The sequence below is a fragment of the Tupaia chinensis genome, unplaced genomic scaffold (assembly GCF_000334495.1).
Source record: "Tupaia chinensis unplaced genomic scaffold, TupChi_1.0 Scaffold145208_1, whole genome shotgun sequence".
Taxonomy (NCBI): Eukaryota; Metazoa; Chordata; class Mammalia; order Scandentia; family Tupaiidae; genus Tupaia; species Tupaia belangeri.
Window position 1 is genome coordinate 1,193,903 of NW_006205068.1, and position 26,073 is coordinate 1,219,975.

General features: G+C 47.8%; 2 protein-coding genes across 3 annotated transcripts; one reads left to right on the forward strand and one right to left on the reverse strand.

The window, feature by feature from the left end:
• The first annotated feature begins 954 nt into the window (after positions 1-954).
• On the forward strand, positions 955-24,253 carry SNX8 (sorting nexin 8). Its single transcript, XM_027768037.1, has 11 exons — positions 955-964; positions 1,528-1,754; positions 4,553-4,670; positions 7,438-7,559; positions 9,763-9,843; positions 11,693-11,853; positions 12,699-12,831; positions 16,808-16,876; positions 18,178-18,324; positions 18,639-18,788; positions 21,167-24,253. The coding sequence occupies exons 1-11, from the start codon at positions 955-957 to the stop codon at positions 21,278-21,280; spliced, it is 1,332 nt and encodes a 443-aa protein (XP_027623838.1). The 3' UTR covers positions 21,281-24,253.
• LOC102492841 (7,8-dihydro-8-oxoguanine triphosphatase-like) lies at positions 21,548-26,073 on the reverse strand. Of its 2 annotated transcripts, XM_014583957.2 has the most exons (3): positions 25,584-26,073; positions 25,198-25,303; positions 21,548-21,706 (listed from the first exon to the last, which is right to left on the reverse strand). In XM_014583957.2, the coding sequence occupies exons 1-3, from the start codon at positions 25,639-25,641 to the stop codon at positions 21,574-21,576; spliced, it is 297 nt and encodes a 98-aa protein (XP_014439443.1). In that variant the 5' UTR covers positions 25,642-26,073; the 3' UTR covers positions 21,548-21,573. The 2 variants fall into 2 exon arrangements, with proteins under 2 accessions (XP_014439443.1, XP_006167966.2); XM_006167904.3 differs by lacking the exon at positions 21,548-21,706 and having other exon boundaries at positions 24,974-25,303; positions 25,584-26,038.

Genomic DNA, 26,073 nt, shown 5'->3' on the forward strand with positions numbered 1-26,073 from the left:
TATAGCAACACTAATTGGAATAAGACCTCTTTTATTCCTGTAGGATATTTCAACGTTTTTTGTTTGTTTTAGCTGAAAATACTTTCCCCCCTCTATTTAGAACTCTCCCTGTATTACAAACCAAACTTATTTAAAAAATATGCTTTTCTTATTTTTTTCTTTTGCAAGTGGTTATGCATAAAATCTCTCTGAATTGTCTCCTGCTCTTGGTGTTTTGTCAATTATACCGGGGTGACTTCTTGTTCATAGAAGTTGGGTCTTAGGCCTTAATTCTTTGATTTGTATGATCAAGTAATCTTATCTATTAAGTAGTTTTGTAGTTTTTTTTTGTTTTATTTTTCCTCTTTTAAAATAATAAAAAAAATCTTTTAAAAAGATTTTTGCCATAGGGCCTGTGCGCTCGCTGGAGAGAGACAGACACAGAGAAAGAGAAAGTGAGAAATCACCCCTCAGTGGGATGGGTGTACCACAGTTCCTTTTTCTCCATTCTCCTCTCAGGTTTTTGGGCACTTATGCACATGTGCTTGGTGTGTTTTTCAAGCTGCCAGGTCTGGGACTCGAACCACAGAGTCAACCATGTGGGATCCAGCATCTTAACTACCATGCCACCTACTGGCCCTCTTTTTCTTTTTTTTATTACAAATTATAATCACTGTTTGGCATATGAAAGTACTGTCTGTTAATGGTAGAGCTATTGGGACATGTAGAAGAGTACATGGTCAGATTCTTTTTTGTTTTTAAATCTCTTGGCTCTGGAGAAAAGGAGGACTCGCTTGTTCGTAATTTGTAAATATTTTACTTTGTTTTCCTTCCCCTAGTTGAAGGCTAATTTGACTTGGTTATAGAGATGTGGGTGTATTCACTGATTTATGAGCAGATGGAAGCTGCCCAGATTAGTGATTTCTTTCTAGTAGAAGGACGTGCCTCTCATCGTCAACTCTGTAGCATGACTGAATGAGCGTGGGTAGGCCAAGAATGGGGCTTGGTGTGCGCAGTATGGCCAGAGTCCATGTGCTGACCTAGCACATAGTAGAGGGAGCTTTTTGAGTAGCTGTTGCTGTTTTTTTTTTTTTTTTTTTTTTAAAGAACTATTTATCTAATTTTATTCATGATTTTTTTTGAGAGTTTTTTTTTTTTTTTTTTTTTTTTGCTTTGGGGCACGGGCGCTGCCAACACAACACGCCACAGGGGGGATGGCCACGCTGCAATCCCCTCTCTTCCCTTCTCCTCTCGGGATCTTGGGCATGCATGCACACACGCCTGGTGTGAGTTTTAAGCCACCGAGTCCGGGACGTGAACCGTGGTCGACTACATGGGAGTTCAGTGACATAGCCATTATGCTACCTGCTGATCCCGTTACTCATTATTTTTTAATTTGACCAGAGAGACACAGAGAGAGAGAGAGACAGACAGACAGACAGACAGACAGTGAAAAAGCAAGCCTCCAGGTCCAGGACTCAAACCACGGTCAGCCATGTGGGAGTCCAGCACTCCAACCACTATGCCACCTGCCAGTTCCTTGAGTAGCTGTTTTTAATTGGGTGGTGGTCTTTCCTCCTGCAGAGTTGCCAACGCACCAGGTCATTGAGTGGAGGGACCCAGACCCCAATCGAATGCAGATGCCACAGGGGAACCCGCTGCTGCTGTCCTACACTCTGCAGGAGCTGCTAGCCAGGGACTCTGTGCAGGTGGAGCTCATCCCAGAGAAGAAGGGCCTCTTCCTGAAGCATGTGGAATATGAGGTTTCCAGCCAGGTGAGTGGTGAACTATGGATGTGTGTGTGTGGGGCGAGGGGGGGAGTGGGGAGAGAGAAAGGGACAATCATGGCAGGAATTATATCATGGGGAGAAGGACTGGAGAGAAACACAAGGGCCTGGCTTAAAGATGAGGTCCAAAGCTTGATAGCACAGTCAAGCTGTAGAGCTGACTTTTCCATATGTGCTGGTCTCTGCATCTTCTTCTGGCTCAGCTGTGTCCCCACCTGGTCCAGTTTAGCCTCAGTATCACCGTCCTCCAGAATCCTGTTTCTTAGAGAGCTCGTATGGATGGGCAGCAGAGCACAAACCTCAGATCAAACTAATCAAATGGTCATTTTGCAATTTTAGGAAACCCTTGAGGATTAGCATGTCAGTCCCGCAGAATATATACGTCAGGTAGACAATCGCATGTATATAGGGCAGGAGTGGCATGCGTGAGCCTAGTCCCCTTTCATAACCCTGCCGTGCTGCTGTGGGCTTACCCTGTGTCTGAGCAGGCTTGGCCCTTGTGCTTGTGGAACCTGTATGGCATTTGCAGTATTGGTCTTTCTGTCCCTTTTGTCCGTTATTTTTCAGTTGGGATAGATTATTATTATTTTTTTTTTGGAGAGATTTTCGCTATAGGGCGTGTGCGCTCGCCAGACAGACAGAGAGAGACATAGAGACAGAAAGCGAGAAATCACCCCCCAGGGGGGGATGGTCATGCCGCAGTCCCTTCTCCTCCATTCTCCTCTTGGGATCTTGGGCACACACGCACACGCGCCCAGCATGAGTTTTAAGCCACCGGGTGCGGGACGCGAACCGCGGTCGACTACGTGGGAGTCCAGCGACATAGCCATTATGCTAACTGCTGCTTCCCAGTTGGGTTAGATTTTGATGAGAGGTTTTACTTTTATCCTGGAGATTAAGTAGTTGATGAACTAATACTATATCTTTTTTTTTTTTTTTTAAGAGGTTTTTGCAATAGGGCACGTGTGCTCGCCAGACAGACAGACAGAAAGCGAGAAATCACCCCCCAGCGGGGATGGCCATGCCGCAGTCCCTTCTCCTCCTTTCTCCTCTCGGGATCTTGGGCATGCACGCACATGTGCCTGGCATGAGTTTTAAGCCACCAGGTCCGGGACGCGAAGCACAGTCAACTATGTGGGAGTCCAGCGACATAGCCACTACGCTAACTGCTGGTCCCAATACTATATCTTTGAGAGCTGTGGAGTCCACGGTGTCTGAGGGATTTGCAGTGATAAATAGAACAGGGTCATTCCCTGTGGGACTGTTAGCAGCCCTAACAACAGCATCACCACAGCTGGTTTGAAAAGCTCATCGACAGATGGACAGATCGCCCCAGGCTGAAAGGACTAGCCTAAAGGACTAAGTAAGCAGATTGTCCATCACTGCTGTCTGCAGTGAGTCTCTGTAGGAGTCAAGGTCCATGCCTTTTCTGTTATCTTGTGTCCCAGCACAAGTCAGTGCTATACTGGGGACGAAGGTGAGAGTTCGGAGAGGGTTCCCTCCAGGACGGTGTTGCTCTGTGGCATCACTGTGGTCCTTGGCCATCTGTGGTGTGGGATGTGATGTCACAGGAGAGTCAGCCCTTCCTTCTGGGGCCTGGTAGCCTATAGGATGAGAAGGGCTCTGACCATGCCAGGAGCTGCTGCTCATTTCCATAAACCAGCTCCTGGCCTTCTTTCCAGTTTTGTAAACCGCCATTTCCTTAAGTAGATTGAGTACCCCATTATTTACAGAAGGAGGTAATTTTAATTTTGCCCAGGTCACTTCCTGAAATGTGTGTGAGTGGGTCAGCTCTTAGCTGTTAAACGAGCAGGGGAAGCTTCTGGGTGTGCTCACTGCTCCAGTTGCTCACTGCCCATGCCTAAGTCTGGCAAACATGGATGTACGAGGTATTTGTGTATCCCGAGTAGCGATGGGACACTTGACTTCATGTTCTTTCTCCATATCACATGTTTAATTTTAAAGGTATCTCATGTATTACATTAGATCTAGACTAGTTTGCCCTCATGAATGAGACAGTTTTATTTTTTTTAATGCTAGAGGGAGCATGCGTGCACACAAGAGAGGAAGTGAGAGAGAGAAGACGCCCTCCCACCCCCCAGTGGTGTCTAGTCACACCACAGGCTTTTCCTTTTGTTCTCATTTCTTAAGATCCTGGCCATAGGTGCACATGCCTGGCATGAAGCTGACAGGGCCAAGACCTGAACCCTCGTTGGCTGTGTGCGATCTGGCTTCGTCTGCACAACATCTTACCACTGTGCTGTGGGGCGTCCTGGATGCTAATCTTGTGGAGCCTTCCATATTATAGCTGATGGAGTTACAATGGAGTTGTAGGCAAATTTGTTTGAGTCTAGTGTCTCTTATATTTCAGTTCAGATTTAGTGATTGGTCTGCTCCTAGTCTATTCTAGGAGGCAGCAATGATCAGCATCACTGGTATTAGTATTGTCGAAGAGGCAGTTTGCGTTACCCTTTTGTGCTACCTTTTAAAGGAATAGTGCGTGCCCCTTAGCAGTTAAAAACTCCTGTGAAGAGTCTTGTTTCTCAGAAGATTCATGATAATGGATAGTTAAAAATGAAATTAAGAGCTATGCAAAACTTAAAACTTATTACTGTACATTAAGGAACTTGAAGATTTCCCCTTTCGGTAAAGGTCTGGTGAGGGAAGATGAAGAGTTTAGTAATAGTACTTCCATGAGTTCTGTTGAGTGGCAAAAGGAGAAGGTAAGGGGAGTGATGAAATGGTTTCTGATGTCACATCTAAGCCCTGCATCCTTTTTCTTACAGCGCTTCAAGTCCTCTGTGTATAGACGGTACAATGACTTTGTGGTCTTCCACGAAATGCTGCTTCACAAGTTCCCGTATCGCATGGTGCCAGCCCTTCCACCCAAGAGAGTGCTGGGAGGTAAATCTGGGTTTGCTGGAGACCTGGGGGCCGTCGGAAGTGAGCCCACCCATCAGAATTCTGAGCTTCTGGTTCGGTGATGGACCCCACTAGACCTGGAGGGACTGGCAGCAGGGCTGCTGTGCAGTCCTGGGAACTTTGCTGTGGCTTGAGCCCAGTCTGGTACAGAGAGTGTAACTGGCATCGGCACCCTTAGCCCATCTGAACCTTCTGGCCAGATGACTGACATGTGGCGAGGTCCCCATTTTACAACGGTGGGAGAAGGAACCCCAGTTCTTGCTGAAGCGTAGTGGCCAGGACTTCCCAGAGCTCCCGAGTGGGTGGCTGGGAGCAGTTTACTGTTTGCCCACTCTGCTGGCAGTTTCTTTTGTCTGCTTTTATGAAACCTGTGAACCTGAACAGTGAGAACCAGTAGCATTCGGAGAGCTATGAAAGAGAATGGATGTAAAATGTAAGGTGGGAAATCTAACCTGTCTCTTGAAGGAGGTAAAAAATCTTCCTTGCTATACCTGAAGATTGCCTCAGGCTAGGTGGAAGATCTCAGATAACCTACCAGCCCTTCTAGACTGGCCTGTTCCTCCAGGGTTGCCTGCCACAGGGAGATGGCAGTTAACCACCTCTGGACCTTAGTGGCCCTTTCTCCCATAGCCCTTTTCTCGAATTCTGAATAAAACTTGGTGCACGGGCCAGTGCCCAAAGCTAACCAACTGACTTTCTGCTGCGTCCCTGTCTTTCCAAAGTAACTGTGTACTTGAATGAGGAAATAGCTTGAGGTTTAATTCAGTGTTCTAGTTTCTGACATTCTGAAATCTCTTAAAATGGGACATTAAATATTATACTTTTGCCTCAAATTGGCCCCTGCGTAGACTGAGTCTGATTATGTGGTTTTCTTCTAACTCTATAGAACATACTGTTTTTTTATCACACTGGGTGGAGGGCAGCAGAGATCAGAAAACATATTGGGGAGTACCTTTTCTGTGACCTGGTGGCTATAGGGGAGGTGTATCCTACATGACTGAAAGCATAGTTCGAAACCCAGCCCCAAAGACTTCAGAAATATTCTGGGAGCATACGTATATATGCTCCAAATTCTAAGAGGATGGAGAAGTGGAGGCCAAAAGGGTCATGGTGTGAACACACCCCATTGGAGAGCTTTCTCCCCCTGCCTTTCTCTCTGTCTCTCTCTGGCATACATCCTGTGGCAAATTAAAAGCATAAAAAAAAAAAGAAGAAAATATATTGGGAACAGGTGATACTTACTGAAATTCAATGTCGAAGTTGGCTAAGTGTAGTTAGTGTTTAGCAACGAAAACTGCATGCAATGCTTCATTACGTAGTGACTGTGTGCGAAAGCATAGCCTTCTGCAGAACGGGTACCTGGTGTTCTGAAGCAGAGGGGTAGACCTCATCCAACTATATCTTTCAGAAACTTAAAAATAGTATTTTAAATACCATTTCTGTTGTGGTCAGATATAAACATCCTTAATATGTCACTAGATGCTTTTACTTGAATTTCCCTTGAAGTAAAAAATATTTAACCCCAATGAAAGCAATGAATCATTGGATCCATTACAGAAAGGTTGTGAGTGATATGCATAGCAAACCTAAGTTGCACTAATGTATGAGCTTAGCAAAAACCCCTTTGTTCATGGAGAGAAGTGGCAGAAAGAGATCATAGATGATATACCTACCTCTCTAATGTAGGTAACCAAGGTGAGGAATCAGACCTGGTTTCTTCCCAGTATATTTTTTCTATTTTTAAAGTTTATTTCTTTCTTCTGCAAGAGAGGAGGAGAGAGAGACAGAGACACAGAGAGAAAGAGAGATAGGCAGCTCCAACAGGGTCTTCACACCATGAGCCACTCTCATGATCAGCTGCCTCAATCATGAGCATATACTTGGGCCCACTGTGCACAAGGAGGTCCTTGGGCACAATCCCAGGACCTTCCCATGTAGGTCCTATTGTTTTATTGCTCTGCCACTGCTTGGCCCCTTTTTAGTACTTTTTAAAAACTTCTTCTTAATAGAGTGTAAGGGTGTGCACATGAGAGTGAGTGAGAGAGAAGAAAGGGAAAGAAGAGCACCCTTCACAGGGTCTAATCACCCCACAGTTCCCTTCCTCTAGTCCACTGGGTCTCGGGCACTTGGGCATATTTCAGGGTGACCAGGCTGGGGGTTCAAACCGTGGTTGCCGTGTGAGACCTGACTTCTTGTGAGCAGTGCATCATCGTTGTGCAACAGAACGGGCCCCTCTCAGTACTCTATTTTTTTTCCTCTTTATTCATGATAGAACATGTACACACACATAAGAGGGGAGAAAGAGAAAAGAGCACTTTCCACGGGGTCCGTTCGTTCACAGTCCCCTCCCACCAGTCCTCCAGCCCAGTGCATCTTGGACACTTGCACACGGGCCAGGTGTGTTTCAGGCTAACTGGGTGGATGCAGGGATTCAAACTGAGATCGCCATGTGGGATTCATCTTCTCTTGAGCAGTACGTCACCTGGTGCCATGAAGCCATCTTGCTTTCCAGTAATCTTGATTGAAAGAAACAGATTCTGTGGTTTTCTTTGGCATTTCCTGCACTCATGTGTGCCTGGGAGAGGGGGATAGGACATTGTGGTCTGTCACTCGTCAAGCAGCCTCTTTGGATCTGTTGTCCTGGCAGCATGGGGGCCTGTCCTGTGCCCTCAGCTAGCTGGCCCCTGTCCTGAATTGCTTTGAGAATGCATGCAGAGTGGACTGTTGGTTGAGCTTTACTCTTCTTCAGCTGACAGGGAATTCATTGAGGCCAGGAGGAGAGCTCTGAAACGCTTCATTAACCTGGTGGCCCGGCACCCCCCGTTCTCCGAGGATGTCATCCTTAAGCTGTTCCTTTCGTTCAGTGGCTCAGTGAGTATAATAACATCTGCATTCTGGTTCTGCGCCTGTGGTGGGTTCCGAGGTCTCTTGTTTTTATTCTTGAACTTGCTCTTGTTTTCTCTCTGTCCTCCTGTCTCACTTCTCTGGTGTGGATGCTCAGAAGGAATTTATTTTATTAGTGATTGACATACATAAGACTTCTCTTCAGATAACAGGTGATTATGATTTTGACTTTGCTTGATTTTGATATCCACCTGGAAATCATGGGTTCTTAGTGTAGTCACTTTTGAGATTAAGAGTTAATGTACGGAAGGCCTGATAAAAGTAGAAATTACAGATATGAGGAAATGTTTACTTTCAAAAAGAAAGGTAGTGGGGTCAGCAGGTGGTGTAGTGATTAAGGCACTGGACTCCCACATGGCCTACTGTGATACTAATCCAGGACCTGGCAGCTTGAAACTCATGTCAGGTGTGCGTGCATATGTGCCCAAAATCCCAGGAGGAGAATGGAAGAGAAGGGATTGCGGCATGGCCATTCTCCCTGGGAGGTGATTTCTCATTTTCTTTCTCTTTGGTGAGTGCTTGCATCCTATAGCAAAAATCTCTTAAAAAATAAGAAAAAAGGAAGCTGGTTTTGACTGGGGACCATTGAAAAGCAAGCTGAATCACCACAGCAGAGTGACAGCAAGATCCATGTGTTGGGAAGTGACATCTTCATGCACGTCAGTTTCAGTTAGAAGTCAGAATGGTGGCTTCTTCTGGCTGCTGCCACACAGTCTTAGTGGAAGTTGGAAGCCGAAGCAAAGGTCTCCTGTCCAGAAGGAAGAAGGTGCTCAAGAGTCCCTCTTACTGAGGGTATAGGGATTGGGTGAGGGGAGACTCAACGAGGAAAAGAAGTTCCAGGTGTTCCTCTTTCACAGAGAAGCCCCTTCTTGAGTGGGAACCTAAGGGACATCTGCTCCTGCCCCTTGTCCCTGCTGTAGGAAGGCACAGGTTAGGGCCACAGAGTGCAAAAGCAGAGTCAGCACAGTTTTGCTTCCCTAAGAGGCAGAAGAGACCTTTGACCTCTTTAAGAAGGCTGCAGTCTTGGCTGGGTGATACCCCCTGGGGGAGGTGTCTGTCCACCCATTCCAGACATTTAGTAAATACTTATTACCTCTGCCTTGAGCTGGGTGGATGGCCCTTTGAGTCCTGGGGGTAGAGAGGTTGTTTGGAGCAGAGATTAAGATTGCAGGAAGAGGAATGTGGGGGGGGACCTGGGGGCTGCTTAGGTTGCAGGAGAGAGTGGGGAGGGAGGGAGGAAGGAAGGAATGCAGCTGTGCTCTGAATTGGCAGCACCCTCGTTCTGCTGGTGTAAGCTCCATTGCCTCTGCATTTCCACTATACCTGCCCTAGCACTAGGGTTTATTTATTTATTTAAATGAGAGAATTGGACTAGTTGATCATGAACATGTGAAATTCTAGAATTCCTTGAGGTACACACAGCTGTGTATTAGACTCTGTCTTTGTATTTCCTGGGTGACTCCTTATTTTACGACTTGACTTTGCCAATAGCCTCTGTTTAGGGGCAGGGTCTGGGCGCCTGGGGTTGGGACCAGAGCAGCTCCCACTCTTCTGCCCAGGTGTGCCCATCGGCTCTTTCTAAGCTCTGGGGGTCCCCATCCTTGATGATGTATTCATAGAAAGAAATAACTTAGCTTCCCATTCTGCTGCTTCATTTGGAGTCTTAATCGGGTTTCTGAAGAGACCTCTCTCAACTTCTGAACTGGGTATTTAGTAATGCCACTGTCATTAAGCCAGGCTTTCCTGTCTATAGAAAACTACTTTGAAGTTTAAGCTCAATTAAAAAAGAAAAAAATAAAAAGAAAAATAATCTAAGAAGAGACAGTAAAGAGAGTATGGAATACTTACATAAAAGGAAACTTGAATGTATTTCTTTTAAGGAAGGACTTACATTCTGCATTTTATTGACTTACTTGGTTTCATATAACTTTTTAAAGAATTATCTAACTTTATTTATTTTAATTTAATTCAGACAGAGAGAGAGAGATAGAGAAAGAGAGAGAGGGAGAGCAAGAGAGAAAGAGAGAAAGTAAGCCACCACCAGGTCTGGGACTCGAACTGTGGTCGGCCATGTGGGAGTCCAGTGCCCTTAACCTCCACGCCACCTGCTAGCCCCCATATCACCCTTTTTGCTGATGGTAGAGGATAAAGGCTCATTTCTTTTATGCAGGATGTGCAGAACAAGCTAAAGGAATCAGCTCAGTGTGTTGGAGATGAATTCATGAATTGTAAACTGGCTACCAGGGCCAAGGTATGTTTCTAATTTTGATGGTTCCTTCTTTTCTCAACCAAAAAAATGATAATTTCAACACTTAATAATACTTATTTTGCCTCTGCTGTATGCCAGGGATTTTGTGAAGGTCCATGGCATATTTTTCTTGTTTAGCCCTCATGTGAGCTGCTCTGAAACATGTTGGTGTCATGCCTATTTTACAGATGAAGACACAGTCTCAGAGAGCTGGCATTGCCAAGGCCCCAATCTTCTAAGCAGCATGGCTGGGATGTGAGTTGTGCTCTGTGACCACAGAGCCCACCAGGCTCCTTGGACCATCTGCTGCCTTTTTGTGACATATGCTTGCGTTACCAGCTTTTCAGATTTGTATTTGTTTATTTTTAAATTAATCTGGACTGCCTTCTTCCAAAAAAAGATTGAGGTAGCTATTTGGTAGTTTTTCTTTTTTTTCCCCCTTGTAAACTCCTTCTACATACATACATAGTCTTTCTTTTTCTTTTTTCTTATTAATAATCATTTTAACTTTTACTTATTATTAGTTTTTAATTTGACTAGAGAGAGACAGAGAGAGAAAGGAAAAGTGAGAAAACAAGCTGGGACTTGAACCATGGTTGGCCATGTGGGAGACCAACACTTTAACCACCATGCCATCTGCTAGCCCCTGTACATAGTCTTATTTATTTTTTTCTGAGAGATTTTTGGTATAGGGTACTTGTGCTTGCCAGAAAGACAGAGAGAGACAGAGAGACAGAATGTGAGAAATCACCCTCCAGGGGGATGGTCACACTGCAATCCCCTCTCCTCCATTCTGCTCTTGGGATTTTGGGCACACACGCACACATGCCTGGCATGAGTTTTAAGCCACCAGGTCTGGGACTCGAATGTTCAGACATGTAGGAGTCCAGCACCTTAACCACCATGCCACCTGCTGGCCCCCATACATAGTCTTTTACCTTCAGTTTATTCCTTGAGTTTCTAAGCATTGATAATTAATATTAAAGCATATAGGGACCTGCAGATGGCATAGTGGGTAAGATACTAGTCTCCTACATGGCTGATTGGGGTTCAAGTCCTGAACCCAGGGCTTCAAAATCACAACTGGGTACCCGTTTATGCGCCCAAAATCTCAGGAGGATAATGGAAGAGAAGGGATTGTGGTGTGGCCATTCCCTCTCCCTCCCTCTCTCCCAGGGAATGATTTCTCACTTTCTCTCTCATTGTCTCTCTTCAGTGAATGCACATGCCCTATGGCAAAAACCTTTAGAAAAAAAAAGCATATAAAATCTTTGGGAATAAATGAGGAATACAGGAGGCTTTCCCTTTACTTGGAGAGTCTTTGAGGAATTTAGTCATCATATTGGGCTTAAGATTATTATTTGAGGGGGCCAGCAGGTGGTGTGGTCATTAAGGTGCTGGACACTTTCACATGGCTGACTGCGTTCAAGTCCTGGACCTGGTGGCTTACTTTCTCACTTTCTCTCTCTCTCGTCAAATTAAAATAAATGAATGAATAAATAAAATTAATTTTAAGATCACTATTTGAGTGTTTTTGGATAGGACTAGTTTGATTACATTTCAGTGGACCCTATAGTCTTACTCTCATGGGATCATTCCTTTAGTACTTGAATTATGCAAATGATGGTGGTTTCTGTTTTTCTTTTTTTTTTTTAAAGGAGAGGGAGACTGGAGGAGGAGACTGACTGGCTTGTCTCTAACCTGACCTAGATTGGGAGTCTCTTCTCCTTTACTTGTTCAAATAGATAAGGTTTTTCAGTGCCCTGTCAATCATCTTTTGGTTGGTCAGCTGCTGTTTTCTGCAAGGTGTTTAAAGTCTAGTAATACGGTTTTTCTCTTCTTGCCCTCTCAGGACTTTCTCCCAGCTGACATCCAGACTCAGTTTGCCATGAGCCGGGAACTGATTAGAAATATCTACAATAGCTTTTACAAGCTTCGTGACAGAGCTGAGCGGATCGCGTCGAGGGCCATAGACAATGCTGCTGACCTTCTCATATTTGGGAAGGAGCTAAGGCAGGTCACCCTCCAGGGTTCTGGAGTGGGGAATTGGATGGGAAGGGAATCTTTTGGTGGTAGGCTTGGAGAAGAAATCTCGTTTCCTGTCACAACCATCATCCTGACATTTTTCACTCCAAGAGGCAAAGGTGAGAGGTTAATGAATCATAGTTAGAGAAAACACGGTGGAAAAGTTAGGCAGAGAATTTCTGAAGCTTATCAGTTTCTTAGAATGCAGTTTCTCGTCACCAGAATTAGATTTTTAAAAAGAGATCGAAGGGCCAGCAGGTGGTGTGGTAGTTAGGACACTGGATTCCCAACATGGCCAACCATGTTTTAAGTCCTAAACTTGGTGACTTCCTTTCTCACTTTCTCCCTGTCTGCGTCTCTCTGGTGAGTGAGTGCACGTGTCCTGTAGAAATTTAAAGTAATAATAATCATAATAATAAATAAAGTTAAATAAGTAATTTTTTAAAAAGAGAGATTGATTTGCCCTGGGGAAATACAGGCCATGAACAGGTAATGCTTACTTGACTCTGAAGGAGAGGCAAGACTTTCTGCCCAGCACTCCACGTTCCTCAGTGGTCACAAATGGACCTCTGCACATATGTCACCTGGGGTCTTGTCAGGAATAAGAGTTGATATGACGGCTCTGGGGTGGGCTGAGATCCTGCCTTTTCCACTGACCTCTAGGTTTCCCCAGGGACACTAAGTATCAAGGGCCTGGGGTTGAAGATCTGCGAGTGCCATGGGATGGTTTGATCTTAGGGTCACAAGTCTGGCAAAAGTGGACGTCAGACTCTACCATGTGGCAAGTTTGAGATATTCAGTGTCTTCCTCTCCTGTGTGTTTTGCTTCCTTAGTGCTTTAGGGTCTGACACGACTCCACTGCCCTCTTGGGCCACACTCCACAGTAGCACATGGAGTTCTCTCAAGCAGGCTTTGAAAGGCCTATCTGTGGAATTCGCACTGCTTGCCGACAAGGCTGCACGACAAGTGAGTAGACTGTTTTCTACTGGCATCTGCTCCAAAGAACATGCTATGCCTGGGCACGGGTGAGTGCTTTCTTCTTAGGAAGTTCAGAGCTCAATTTTCAAGTTCTGAGCCTTGAGTGAGTGAGCATCTGTTCTCTGGGTGGGAATTGCTCATCCCCTTCTGTTCTAGGTGGTTCACCACGAACCATTTAAGGTAGTTCACAATGACAAAAGCAAATTGAATTCTGGTCTCTAGTGTGTTGACTTTGCTGAGGGTAGAGGATAGAATCTGTCTTTGAAAATGTCATCTTCGACTTCTGGGTGGACCAGATAGTTCCTGTTTTTCCGTACAGATCGGCTAGTATGTGGTGCATGGTAACTTAACTCACCAGACTAATGGGTAAGCTCCCAGCACCCTGAGAGGCTTCTTTCCTCCTAACCTTAGGATGTGCTTCTGCTGTATGGGCAGGAGCTGTTTTTAGAAATCCATAAAGAATGTAGTAGCCATTTGGGATTAATTTGAAGATACAGTGTTTATCATCAAACTTAAAGGTTCATCTGGGTGCTTTAATGTCACAAAATTGTTATGTAATTTTGAGAGTGAAAGTTTGCCTTTTTTTTTTTTTTCTTGGTGGCATCACCCTTTAATCTGTGAGTAGATAATTTGAAATTAATTAAAACAATGTTCTTGTTAAAGCCTTGCTCCCTGCCTGGGACCTGCAGCTCTTTAGTTTCTTGGTGTCTGGTGGGTTTTTAAACTGAGGCTGGGGGCTTTTTACGCTGAGGTGGGGCTTAGGAACCCTAGACATTTTCGTGCTAAAGAGGGAATCTAATCTCTTTATTGTTTACAAAAAGTCCCGGATTATCTCCCTCTTATCCTGTGTATTCTCTTTAGAAACTGAGTTCAGAGTGTTGTTGGTGTGTCTCTGTTGGCACTGGGCCTGTTCTCTTCCCAGATCTGTGTGTCCACTTTTCTAAGACAAGGAGGACCAACGAAGTGGTGCTGGTGGGCTACAAGGAGAGACAGGCAGGGGAGCTCACAGCTGGAATCTTGCCCAAGTTATTTTGGCCTCTGGGCCTTAGTTTCCCCATCAATTAAAAGGGGTCTGGACTAATCATTAAATTAAAAAATTTTAAGGTTTTTACCCTAGGATGCCTGTGCTCACCAGAGAGTGTCAGTAAAAAGGGAAGTGAGAAATCACACCCCTACCCCCCCGAGAGGATGGCTGTGTTGCAGTCCCTTCTCCTCCTGGGATTTTGGGCGCACACACACACACACACACACACACGTGTGCCCAGTGTGAGTGTCACCACGTCTGGAACTCAAACCACGATCAGCCATGTGGGAGTCCAGCACTTTAATCACCACACACCTGCTGGCCCTGAGCTATTTTGTTTTTAACCTGTTGAACCTTTCCTTCAAGTAAAATGTAAAAGTGAATCCATTCTGGTTGCAGGGATCCAGAGAGACCCTTTCCTTGCTTAGCTTCCTCTTCAGCACGAATCTCTTGTGAGGCATCAGGAATCCCCTGGGGTTCTGCAGAGCACAGGATAAAAATCTCTAGATAAAAATTCCAACCTCTTTTCTGATTTGGATTTGGTTTCTGTGTTTCTAGCTTGAAGAAGAGAGAAAAGGTTCAGGCCTCTGATGTGGTAGAGTTTTGTAGTTTGAGGTTCTTTCTAACTCTGTGATTCTTTGACATTTCATGAGTTCTGTTTTGAGATTGAACGTCTGGAGTACTGTTTTCTGAATATTCCTTACTGTCCATGGTTGTAGTAAAATCAATAGAGTTTTTACATGATACCAGATCAAATTGCCCATTAGGACTTTCATCTAATATAGTTAAAATTGTTTCACTGTTGCTATATAATTAAAGACATTATAGGACTCTTTTTTCTAATTCTATTTTAACTTTTGCTAGTTTTATTCTTCCCAGATCTACTGGGAGTCAGAGGGAACGTTATTCCAGCAAGACAAGTGAGACTCAGAGTCCAGACTGTCTTCTCCATGATGATGAGACATTTGTCTTTTTTAAAGCAAATGTGTGGATGGTTTAGGATCTCAGTGGTGCTGAGTCATAAATGGGACTTGGTGGCAAATAACATGGGCAGGAGACTCAACTTCCTCTCTTCTCCTGGACCAAGGAAGATACCTATTTTCCTGTGCCTCTCTGCTCAGGAAAGTGGGAACAGGGCACCTGTGGCCAGCCAGTGTTTTCCTTTCCAAGTTTAAAAAACTGTTTCTTTCCTGGAACAGAACTTTGGTTGGCTTCAGGTGTGGCATGGAGTGGGTTGTGAACCTGCTTGCTTAGGAGGGCTGAGGCCTAGAGGGTTTCAGGGCTTCCAGGTTCCCTGCAGTTGTACAGCACTTGGGCACAGGCCCTGACCCTAGCCCAGTGCACGTTCTGACAGAATTTCTTCCTCTCTTCATATCCTCTCAGTCTGCTGCCTCCTGCCTATACCTTCCTTTACACCAACTCAGATGTGCGGTTTATGGGGTGAGCTTTAAACTCTGCCAGTTGGAGCACTGGATGTTGTAGAAGGAGCCTGGTCTTCTTAAGGTGCTCAGCGGACCTTGGTGTCTTGGGCAGAGGCCATCACCACAGGTGTTGGTGTTGGTGGGAGACGAGGGCTGGGTCCCAGGGCACCCATGGTCATCCTCACATTGTTGCTGTCGTGACTGAGGGAGGGTCTGTGTTTACTGCACGGGTGTAGGCAACACAGTTCCCTTTTCCGCTGCCTTCTCTCAGTCACCTGGTGTCTCAAGTGCCCCTGCGGAGGGATCCTGAGTCCAGTGCTTTAGCACCTCCTCTTCATACTGAAGGATGCCCCTGAACACCTGTGCTGGTCAGGCAGTGAGGGCAGTGGTCTGTCTGTCCTGCATCTCTGCTGAGTGCTTCTACCAGTGGGCAGGCCAGGGGTAGTCCCTGGGAGGTTGGGCCCTGCTGGTGCTTGCTTGTGTCCCCAGGATGTTGCAGATAACTCCAAGAACAGGGCTTCCCTATTGCTCTGTCATTCCTGGGGCACCTGTTCCACTAACAGCGTGCTGTCCGTCCTGCTGTGGCTGGACAGCGCATGTTCTGTGCGCCTGGTAGTCTGTCTCCTGCCTGTTCAGGAGCTAGAAGAGGAACCTGTGTCTATCCACTCCATCTTCTCTGCTCTGGTGGGGCCCTTTCTCCATCTCATATCAGCCTAAGCACTGGCATGTTCGTGTATTTTGGTTACGCGATCATGTCTTTAATGTGACTGTCGGCACAGTCTCTGTCCTCTCCTTGCTCCCCCTCCATAGGCCTGTGCCCCTTTTCCCTTGTGTTAAAGCTGAGATGACTTTAACACACTATCAGTATCACTCCCACGTGTTTCCCCTTTCTGACTTACTGCCCAGCTTCAAATAGAAACTCAGCTTCTCTACAGTACTGGGCAGAGCTGTGGGGAAAAAGTTTGAGGCACCTTGCTCTGTCTGTGCATATGTGCGCGTGCGTGTGTGTGTGTTTGTGTCTGTCTGTCTGAGAATGAGACATTAGCTTGGAGAGCAAGAAGAACAGTTGAATAGCTGGAGTGGAGGGGCAGCTGGCCTTGGTGGAAGTAAAGGCCTTATTCCCATAAAAACTGTTGGACTTGAACCCAGCATTGTGGTACTGTCTGGTGGCTGAGGCCATGAGGGAGACCTGGATTTGGTTCCTGGTCCAGCCTAAGTAGGTCAGGTTTGGTGGTGCAACCATGGTCCTTAGCTAACTGCATGGCTGGGGCAAGAGGATTTTGACATGGAGAGACCCTACCAAAAACACCTCCTTCATTAAAACAGCAACAAGAGAACATCCTGCCTTGTATGGTGTGGGCCGTTGTATAGAAAGGAGTGCTCTTTTGCAGAATTGGCAAGGTAGTGCAGAAGGAGCCCCTTTGGCTCTGGGAGGTGCAGCTCTGCTAGCCCTGGCTTAGTGTGAATTCCCTGGTCCTGGGTGTGTTCTATGTTGGTTAACTTGCCCCTTGTTTTCTAGGGTAAACAGGAAGAGAATGATGTGGTGGAGAAACTGAACCTTTTCTTGGATTTGCTCCAGTCCTATAAAGTGAGTCTTGGCTGCTCCTTGGTCTTGGGGAGAACTTTTGAATGATCGTATGTGTCAAGGGTGGAACTCCAGGGGAATGGAAAGGCCAGAGATGCCAGCGCTGCAGAGGGAAGATGGGCCTTCCACAGTTTGTTTCCCCTTGGCTGGTTCTGCAGGCCTTTGTGACCTAGACCCCAGCAGGCTTCCCAGTCTGAGAATGAAGGGATGATTGACCTAGTAGGAGTAACCTTTGTGGGGGGATAAGTGTGGGCATGAAGCTCATAGCTCTCTAAGTATCTTACGTGGCCCAGCAAACAGGGAATTCACCTCTTCCAGTGGGTGGCGTTTCCAGGAAGTTGGACCTCAGCTTAGAGTAGGGGCAGCTTTCTAACTATGGAGTATCCTTCATATTGAGGAGTGCAGGGAGAACTGGTCTAACACTTGTGGGGAGTATTACAGAAGGGATTCATTCCTCTGTTGAGTGGGTCAGTAGCCTCATGGCCTCTAAAGTCCGAGGGGAAGTTTGGGCTAGTTGATGCTAGCAGACTGCTGTTTGGAGGCTGCTTGGAAGATATAGCACTGAGTCTGACATTCAGAACTGTCCTAAGACTCTGACTGTACATTTCCTGCCCTACCCCCTTTAAAAAAAAGTATTTGCTGTAGGGCAGTGCACTCACCAGAGAGAGAGAAAGAGAGAGAGAGAGAGAGAGATCACCCCCTGGGGGGATGACCACACTGCAGTCCCTTCTCCTCCATTCTCCTCTCGTGATTTTGAGCATACAGCACACGTACCCAGTGTGTTTCAAGTGGAAGGGTGTAGGACTCGAACTGTGCAGTTGGCCATGTGGGGTTTAGCCAGTTTAACCACCCCACCATCAGCTGCCTCTCCTATTTCCTCTTTTCAACTGGGCTTATTTTATGTGGATTTGTGTTTTGGGGCCTGGTAGTGGTCTGTACATAAGCTTACCCCAAGCCTCTCTTGCCAGTTAGCATGTGTCAGACTGGGCTTGACCCCCCTGAACTGCTCAGTTCCATGAACGTTTCCTCGAGCGTGAGTGAGTTGAGTGTTTGTGAACTGTTGCTTAAGAAAAGAGCTGTTTCTCCACAAAGCTGTTCGTGCTGGGGCAATTACAGCATTGATTTTCAGCAATTTGCCGAGAGTCTGCATGCCCCCACCCCCTTTCATGCTCTTCTGTGCTTTCTTCTGCCAGGAGGTGGGGTGGTCCAGACGTGACTGAGAGGGAGGGAGTTCCTGAAGTTTCTTCCCTTTGGGGCCTTGGGGGCCAGTGGGTGAGTGCTTCTCCCCTCTCTGTGCCCCACAGGACCTGTGCGAGCGGCATGAGAAGGGCGTGCTACATAAGCACCAGCGGGCCCTGCACAAGTACAGCCTGATGAGGAGGCAGATGAGTGCTGCCGTGCAGAGCCGGGAGCCCGAGTCTGTGGAGCAGCTAGAGTCTCGCATCGTGGAGGTGGGCAGGCAGGGGCTGGGGGCAGCCTGCCCATACCTGTCTCGGCTGGTCCAGAGCCATCTCCTAAACTCCATGAGCCTGAGAAATTGTTGATACCCACATACCCAGGCACAGAGCTGGGGATAGAGGTGGACTGACATGCTTCTGTTCACATGCCTTCTGTTCCCAGCCCTCTCTTGCCTTGGCACCTTCCGAATGTTTGGTTGAATTTCACTTCAGTGGTCCCAGGAGGGAGGGGGCCAGTATGTGGCCCTCAGTTCTTTCTTCCCCTCGTCTGCTGGCCCAGGTGCCAAGGGAAGCTCTTGTCCTTACAGCAAGAGAATGCAATCCAGACGATGGAGCTTCGGAACTACTTTTCCCTGTACTGCCTACACCAGGAGACACAGCTCATCCATGTCTACTTGCCCCTCACCTCCCACATCCTTGGGGCCTTCGTTAACTCCCAGATCCAAGGACACAAGGAGGTAAATCCCTTCCTTTTCCTGTCTTGACCAATGCCTTTTTTTTTTCTAGCTGCACCTCCTTCAAGCCTGGGGGCCCTTGGCAGCTAGCTGACCTTGAGAATTATTTAGGACTGTTAGTGGAGCTGGGGTTTGCATGGGACCTTAAAATATTGTATTTATTCAAAGCATCTAGTCTCATAAGTAGCCACAATTAAAATTGTGACGCCATCCTCGATTCTTGGATTGGGGGGCTAGTGGGTGGCACAGAGAAGGACCATAATAGAGCAATTTCTTAATCTTCTAGAGGAATTCAGGAAATCTGAAGTAAAGCATACAGCATTCCCAAGCACTAAGGTGTGAGTCAGGTGTGAGAAATTACAGAATACAACAGATTGGATATTATCAGCTTCCACCAGTCCTTGAAGAAGAAATGCTCTGACGGTCCCGAGACAGACATGCTCTGGCCACATAACTCCAACATACACTTTGAACCTTGGCCCTTCCTTCTCAGCCAGTGGTCTGTGTCCATCTCCAAGTGGTCTAGAATACTGTGTCAGGCCGGGGCTGAAGAAAAATGTAAGAGATGGTCACTGGCCAGTTCCTCTTGTTCTGTCCTCTGTGTTGCCCAAACACTCCTGCTCTCTGAGTTTCTATTCTTTTTGCAAATAGCCATTGCGACTCTTGTTAGTGCTGGGACCATAATTGTCTCCTAAGAGGGGGTGCATCACCCTCTAAAAGGAGGTGCAGCTTCAGCTCCTTGATGCCTGTTGTTCAGGCTCAAAATCTGTAAACACCTGTCTTGAGTCTCAGTCACAATGACTGTTATGGCCTCATATGACCTCTGTGGCTCAGTTTCCCCATCTGAAGATTGGCCTAAAGTACAACCCTGCCAGCTTTCCAGGAGTGGCCTGGGGTGAGGGTTGTGGTAATGGATGAATGGAAGCCACCAGCTAGCAGGGGCATGGGCAGGGTCCAGGAAATTCTTTGGAAGCAGCATGAACTCGGACCTGTGGTTCAGAGAGGTATCCGGCAGCAGTTTGGTGGGACCAGTCCCAGGGGTGGAAGATGGAGACAGAGCAGCTAGGAAGTGATCTATCGAAGTAGTCTGCCTAGACCCAGGTTACAAACCAGTCACGTTAGAACCAGCTGTAGCTCAAGATGCAAATTCTGGGTGTAGAGCCTGACTTAGAGTCAGTAAGGAGGAGGCCCTGGAGCAGAGAATTAGGAATCTGGGTGGCCCCAGGCTTGGAGGACTGTCGGATTAGGTGAGAAATAATGACAGCTGGAGAGAGAGGCTCCCATGTCTTCAGTTCCTCATCTTTAAGTGCCTGAGTAATTTTTGCACGGTACCCCTAAACCAAAAGAATATAACAGTGTTACCAAATATCTCCAACTTCACAGTAGGTGTTTTTGTAGTATATATGTATCACAAGTGGTACTCAATTTCCTTGTATTATTTATCCCATGACTCCCCTGTGAGTTTGCTGTGGGCTCAGGATGCCTTCTGGCACAGTTTGGCAACTACAGGCCTGAGCTGAGTCAGTAGCAATGTGGCTGGAGAGGAAGAAACTATACAAATGTAAGGAAGTACAGCTGTGTGAATGCTTCCCTGTTAGCGGGCAGAAGACGTCTCGGGTAACCAGGTTTGGGCTTGGAGGCCTGTGGCCAGTGATGACACCAGTGAGGGACTATGACGTGCAGGGTATAGGAGTGGCTGCACGCATTCCACTCTGGGCACATCGTCATACCCTGAGTCCAAGGAGGTTTCTCTGTTGTAGGTGGCTCATTCATCTCCAGTCTCAAGAACACTGAGATTGGACTTGACCTCGTCTGCACACTGCTGGGGCTGTGCTCTGCTCTCCTGTTGGCATGTGAGCCTCTGCCCTGCAGATGTTGGTCTCTGACCCACTTCCTCATGTGATGTGTCCATTCCTCATCCTGAGTGTGAAAGTGTGTGGCAAGGTGGTGGTGGCCGTTTTAAATTCCCACTCATGTTTTATTCATTCAGAGGATGTTGTCTTGGCTTTTGACCTGCTGAGCCATCCAGAGGGCCAGCTCTTTCAAAGCTGTTAAAAAGTGCTGGACATGACCAGACAATAATGTTAAAATCCCATGAGCAGATTTGTGGTCCTTTGGTCCTGCCTGCAGGGACTGAAGGTCAGGCCATCCATGACCTCCAGTCCCTGCTCCACTCCTCATTCAGGTCCCCTCTGGGGAGGAAGGGGCCTCTCTTCCCTCCCTTCTAGTAGCTGTTTGTGTTTGAAAACAAAGACCAGGAGCCTGTGGGAGGTGACGTGCAGGGCCAGGTGTGCTGTCTCTGGGGAGAGAGTTGGAACTGGAGTTTCATGGAGGGGGGCAGCAGTGCAGCCTGCTCATCTTTTCTCCCTGTTCTCTTTCAGATGAGCAAGGTGTGGAATGACCTGAAGCCCAAGTTAAGCTGCCTCTTTGCCGGACCACACAGTGTGCTCACTCCACCGCAGTCCCCACAGGAGGACGGCGTGTGTCCTCACTAGTGCCTGAGGCCTGAGGTGGGAGCTCTCTCCAGCCTCACTAAAACGGACTCTCCACATGCCATGTCCCTGGTCGATTCCCTTCCAATGGCAGATGCCCCAGCCCATGGTGCTTCTGGCTGGGGCTAAAACCAAGGAGCTCGCTCTTGTCTGGGCTCAGCTGGTGGTCATGGCTTCTCCTTCCCCTTGCTGCTCTGAGGTGTCTGAGTAGGGGGGCATCTTAAAGCAAGGGGTCTGCTGTCCTGTTTGTTCTCCAGCTGGTCCTCTCTTTCCACCCTCTCCCCCCACCTACCCTCTCACCTTCTTCCTGCTCGGTTCCTTTCTGTGGCCTGTTGGCCTGGTGGTGAGAGGTCAGGATCCTCTGAAAGGGTTTTCCTCTGATGTCCAGAGTGGGAGAGGCAAGGATCATTTCCACTGAGCAGATAACACCTGGGGAAGTGAGGGAAGAGAGGGACTCATGGGCTGAGTGTGAAGAGCAGGGAAGAGGGAGGGCAGGACCATTCCTGCACCCAGGCCTGGTGCCATGGCTCGAGGGGATGGTTTCTGACAGCAAGAGCTTGGATCATTAACCAGTGCTGGTGGACACTCCTGGGCAGGGAGTGTCACTGTCTGGGTGTGTGTGCAGTGGCAGGATGGAGGGGGCAGGTAAGAGTGCTGCTAAAGCAGAGGGTTGCTGGGTGTGTAGACAGTGTTAGTTTTCCAGGGACATGCTCCAGTGCACTCAGAACCCTGGTCTGCGGCTGACCTCTGCGGTCGTGTTCCCACGCCCCTCCTCCCAGACACACACACACATGACCCCATGTATGCCTGTGGCCTGAGGTGTGGAAGACAAAGGTGGGATCAGGGTATCTGGAGGTGATGTGAATGGAGGTATTTCCTGTCCGAGGGCTGGAAACTGCTGTTCTTTTCCTTGCGTGGACTCCTTGCTTTTTTTTTTGGTTTTGGGTGGTCAGTGTTGGAGTCCACACCATGTGGCCCTGAGGCTGAAAGAGCCACGCAAAGATGAGGTATGGGCAGTGGACAAGTATGGGAGTATGGGGCATGTGTTCCTTCACAGCAGGGGCTTTATCAGAAGGAATCTGTTGCTGTTACCTTCTTATAAATATATCCTCTTTTGGGTGACTAGAGCCCCTTCCCCAGTCTCCCTCCCTGCACTTGTGGCCAGCTGGCAGCTGCCTTTTGGACCATGTCCCTCCTTGGGATGAAGACAGAGGTGTCTTCCAGTTCTGTGGAGTTAGAATGTCCACTTAAGGTCTGGGTATACTTCTCTGAGTCCCTCCCATGCTCAAGAAGAGCTTTTCCCAGGGCTGAGAACCAGACTGTCCTCCTTGGCCTTCCTGGGAACCTGTTGTCCTACCTGACCTGGGAGATGCTGGAAGAGGTTCTAACGGGAAATTCCTCCTTTTAAGGGAAACCTATCTACTCCCTGGGGGTCTTTTCTGAAGCTGATAGAGGATTCTAACTTCCCATTGTGTGCCTAACAGCAACATGTAGGTCCCAGGATAGAGAGGGGGACACCAGGCCGCCTTGTGTGCCTGTCAGGTGGGTCTTCCTCGAGAAGCTGATCCACATAGACAGCAGAGGAGAGTCAGGGTTTTGGGGTCTGGCAGATAGCTGCGTCAGGCCCCTTGTGTGTTGGTTGCATGGTTCTGCTTACGCCTTCCTGAATCTGGGCTTCCTGGCCAGGTAAGAGGGCAGTTTCCTTCAGAACCTGGCAGGAGGCTGGATGATGTGGAGGGGTGCTGGCCCATGTTTCTCAGCCAGTGGCCACTTTTGCCTTGTGGTCTTCCTCGGTAGAAAAGAGGGAAGTCATAACTGCTGTGTGTGGGCCGCTCCCTCTCAACACCATGACATACCTGAGCCATAAAGCATGAGCCCCATTAGGACAGGCTACCAGGTTTCTCCTGCCCATCCGCACTGGCCCTCCTGAGGCTCAGAAACCCCTTGGACTGCAGCATAGTGCTGCTTGCCTGTTTGGCCCTGAGACAGGAGGTGGTGGGAGAACTGTGGTGGGCAGCGAGGGTGTGGCCTGTGGGCTCTTCAGACAGGCCAAGGAGAATCCTACCACCAAAGACTCAAACTTTCTGGAAAGAACTTTATGGGTAGGGACTTTCAGGTGGGTTAGTGTAAGTTATGAGATGACAGCCCCAGTGGCTTCTCCCTGGGGTGGGGACTGTTCGGTAGCCAGGGTTTCAAGATCTTTGGGCTGTTTCTAATGCTGAGGGCAGGATGAGAGAAGTATCCTCTGGCTTCAGGAAGAAGAGGGTTCAGGTTTGTTGAGAAGGAAGCATCCTTCCTTTATAATCCATCTTCTCCCATCACAGGTGCTAATAAAACTCTTTGCTGGGGAGGGGAAGGGCAGAAAAGGGAGCTGGGGACAGCAACAGCCCCTTTTTCTTTTTACATGGTCACTTCTGGACCTGGCTGTGGTGTAGATTTCTAGGCTCTCGCTGGTGTTTTCTGCAGGAGTGATGAGGCAGCTCCCAGCTCCAGGCTAGAGACCTTGGCATCCTTCTGCCCAAACCTGTGCCACAGCCTTGCCTGGCCTGGTGGGGGAGGACAGCCCCCCAGCCTAGTCCTACGAGATGCTCTTCAGAGCCCTGTGCTCTGACTGAGGGAGGCCTCAGTGGGAGGTCAGCTGTAGCCTGAGCTCAGTTCAGCATGGTCTGGAGGAGGGTGACTTTGTAGATCAGGGGGAAGGTGTATATTTTCTTTGGCCCTCCTTGCCATACTCAGCTTACTCCATGGTAACACTGGTGCCCCTCAGGAGTGGGACCAAGATGTATAGGAAGGAAGACCATTTAGGGAGTATGGTATAGGATGGCTGGGGCTCTGTGCTGTCTCAAGTCAGGATGGTTCTCTGTATTTGGGGCCTTTTCTCTTGCTTTGCGTGTCAGTTTATATATGAAGCACTTTATTAGGCTGGGAATCAATTACTACTACTACATCCAATAAACTGGAATTGTTTACAAATGATCTACATTCTGAACTATTTTTTTAAGAGAGATTTTTGCTATAGGGCACTTATGCTCACCAGAGACAAAAAGGAAGAAATCACCCCCCCGGGGGTATGGCCACAGTGATCCCTTCTCCATTCTCCTCTCAGGATTTTGGGCATGCATACACATGCACCTGGTGTGAATTATGAGCTGATCGGTCCAGGACTCGAACTGTGGTCAACTACATAAGGGTCCAGTGACGTAACCATTACGCCATCTGCTGGTCCCCATTCTGAACATTTTGTCAATAAACTTACATGAACAGCCATTATTAAATGTGTGTGAAAGGCAGGTAAACTTTTTGTAATGGTTGCTTGATTCCCCCCCTTTTCCTGGTGGTCCAAAAGGGATAGTGGAAGAGGACTAGCCTGACAGATCAAACCATTGGACCTTGAGTGGGCCTTAATTTTCCTCTCTGTAAGAGAGGAAGGATCACAGAAGAGGGGTGATGGTGAGAGGGGACTTTGCCTTCTGGCTGGCCTATGACTCAGTGAAAGCCCATGCCACTGAGCAGATAAATACCCAGCCCTCCTTGCTAGCTGTCCACAGTAGGAATACTGGGAATGCTGTCCCCTCTGCCCTCCACCCTGTACCTCTTCCCCTGTCTCTGTCCAGCAGTGGGAGTCACAGCCCAGCGTGTGTGGCAGCTTCCTGTGGACAGGACCCAGCTGGCTGTGCTGGTATCTAGTGAAGAACATTTAAAGGGAAAGACCTTTATTTTCTTTTCCATTCAATTATGTTCCAAATACAGTGAAAAAAAGCCCTCACTCACAGCTCAGTGAGCCCAGTTAGGTCAGCAGTTAGTGGCTGTTTAACAGTCAGCTTTCCCACGGGAGGGCCAACAAGACCTACTGCTAGACTTTGTCCACCTCGCGCAGTGTGTAGTCCAGGATGGTGTCCTGACCCTGGAACTTGAAGTACCCATGGAATTTCTTCTTCTGCAACAGGAGTGGAAACCAGTAGCTGTCATCGGGCCACATATCACCAAAAGGGATTCTGTCCAGCTGGAACCACTGAGGGCGCATTTCTGTACCGAGGGCAAAAAGGAGAGCACTCAATTCAACCCAAAGTCACACCAACCTTCTCGAGGGCATTAACTGGGCATGTCTGTGTGAGGGATGCCAACATGCTTTTATATTTAATCCTCACGCCCGAGTGACTTATTCTGGAGAGCTGCTGCACCTGTGCATGCCTCAGCTCTAGGCTCAGACTGTGTCCTGACACATGCCCACCACTGTGACTTGGGGAAGAGAAGTGGGGTCGCCTGGTGCTTAAACTTGGCTGGCATGGCCTTTCTTCTCACTCACCATCACTCTCCACGGGTATCCCCTGGACACAGTCAGTGCTGAAGACATGCACGTCCATCAGCTCAGGGTCACCCACGAACTCAAACACTAGCTGGCCCACCTTGTGCAGTGTGTCCACCGTCAGACCACTCTCCTCCTGCAGCTCCCTGTCAACAGATGGACAGACACATCAGTTAAAGCATGGCACCCACACCCACATACAACTGAGTGGTGCTGGCAGGGAAGAGTGGAGAAATTGTACCTGTGGGTCTAGAGGCTGAGGGAGCCATGGGATGTGTGGGCTGAAAATCCTGGAGAATGTGCTTATAGGTCCCAACCTGGCTGAAGTCTGGAGTTTGCCTGAACTTTTAATAAATTGTGATTTGGGGCCCAGCTGTGTGTTGTGTGATGGTTGATGTTGCTAAGTGGTAGGCTTAGGCCACGCTAAAAAGCTGGGTGCAGTGGCATGTCCAGCTGCTGAGAGGATGAGGCAGGAGTACTGTGATACAGT

Bases quoted from the DNA above. Each gene is read 5' to 3' on its own strand.
- SNX8 (XM_027768037.1), top strand. The intron at 16,877-18,177 runs GTGAGTCTTGGC...TGTGCCCCACAG, and splicing joins ATTTGCTCCAGTCCTATAAA to GACCTGTGCGAGCGGCATGA. The intron at 18,789-21,166 runs GTAAATCCCTTC...GTTCTCTTTCAG, and splicing joins AGATCCAAGGACACAAGGAG to ATGAGCAAGGTGTGGAATGA.
- LOC102492841 (XM_014583957.2), bottom strand. From the start codon at position 25,641: ATGGACGTGCATGTCTTCAGCACTGACTGTGTCCAGGGGATACCCGTG. The intron at 25,304-25,583 runs GTGAGTGAGAAG...CCCTCGGTACAG, and splicing joins GATACCCGTGGAGAGTGATG to AAATGCGCCCTCAGTGGTTC. The intron at 21,707-25,197 runs GTACTTCAAGTT...TCACTTCCCCAG, and splicing joins CAGAAGAAGAAATTCCATGG to GTGTTATCTGCTCAGTGGAA.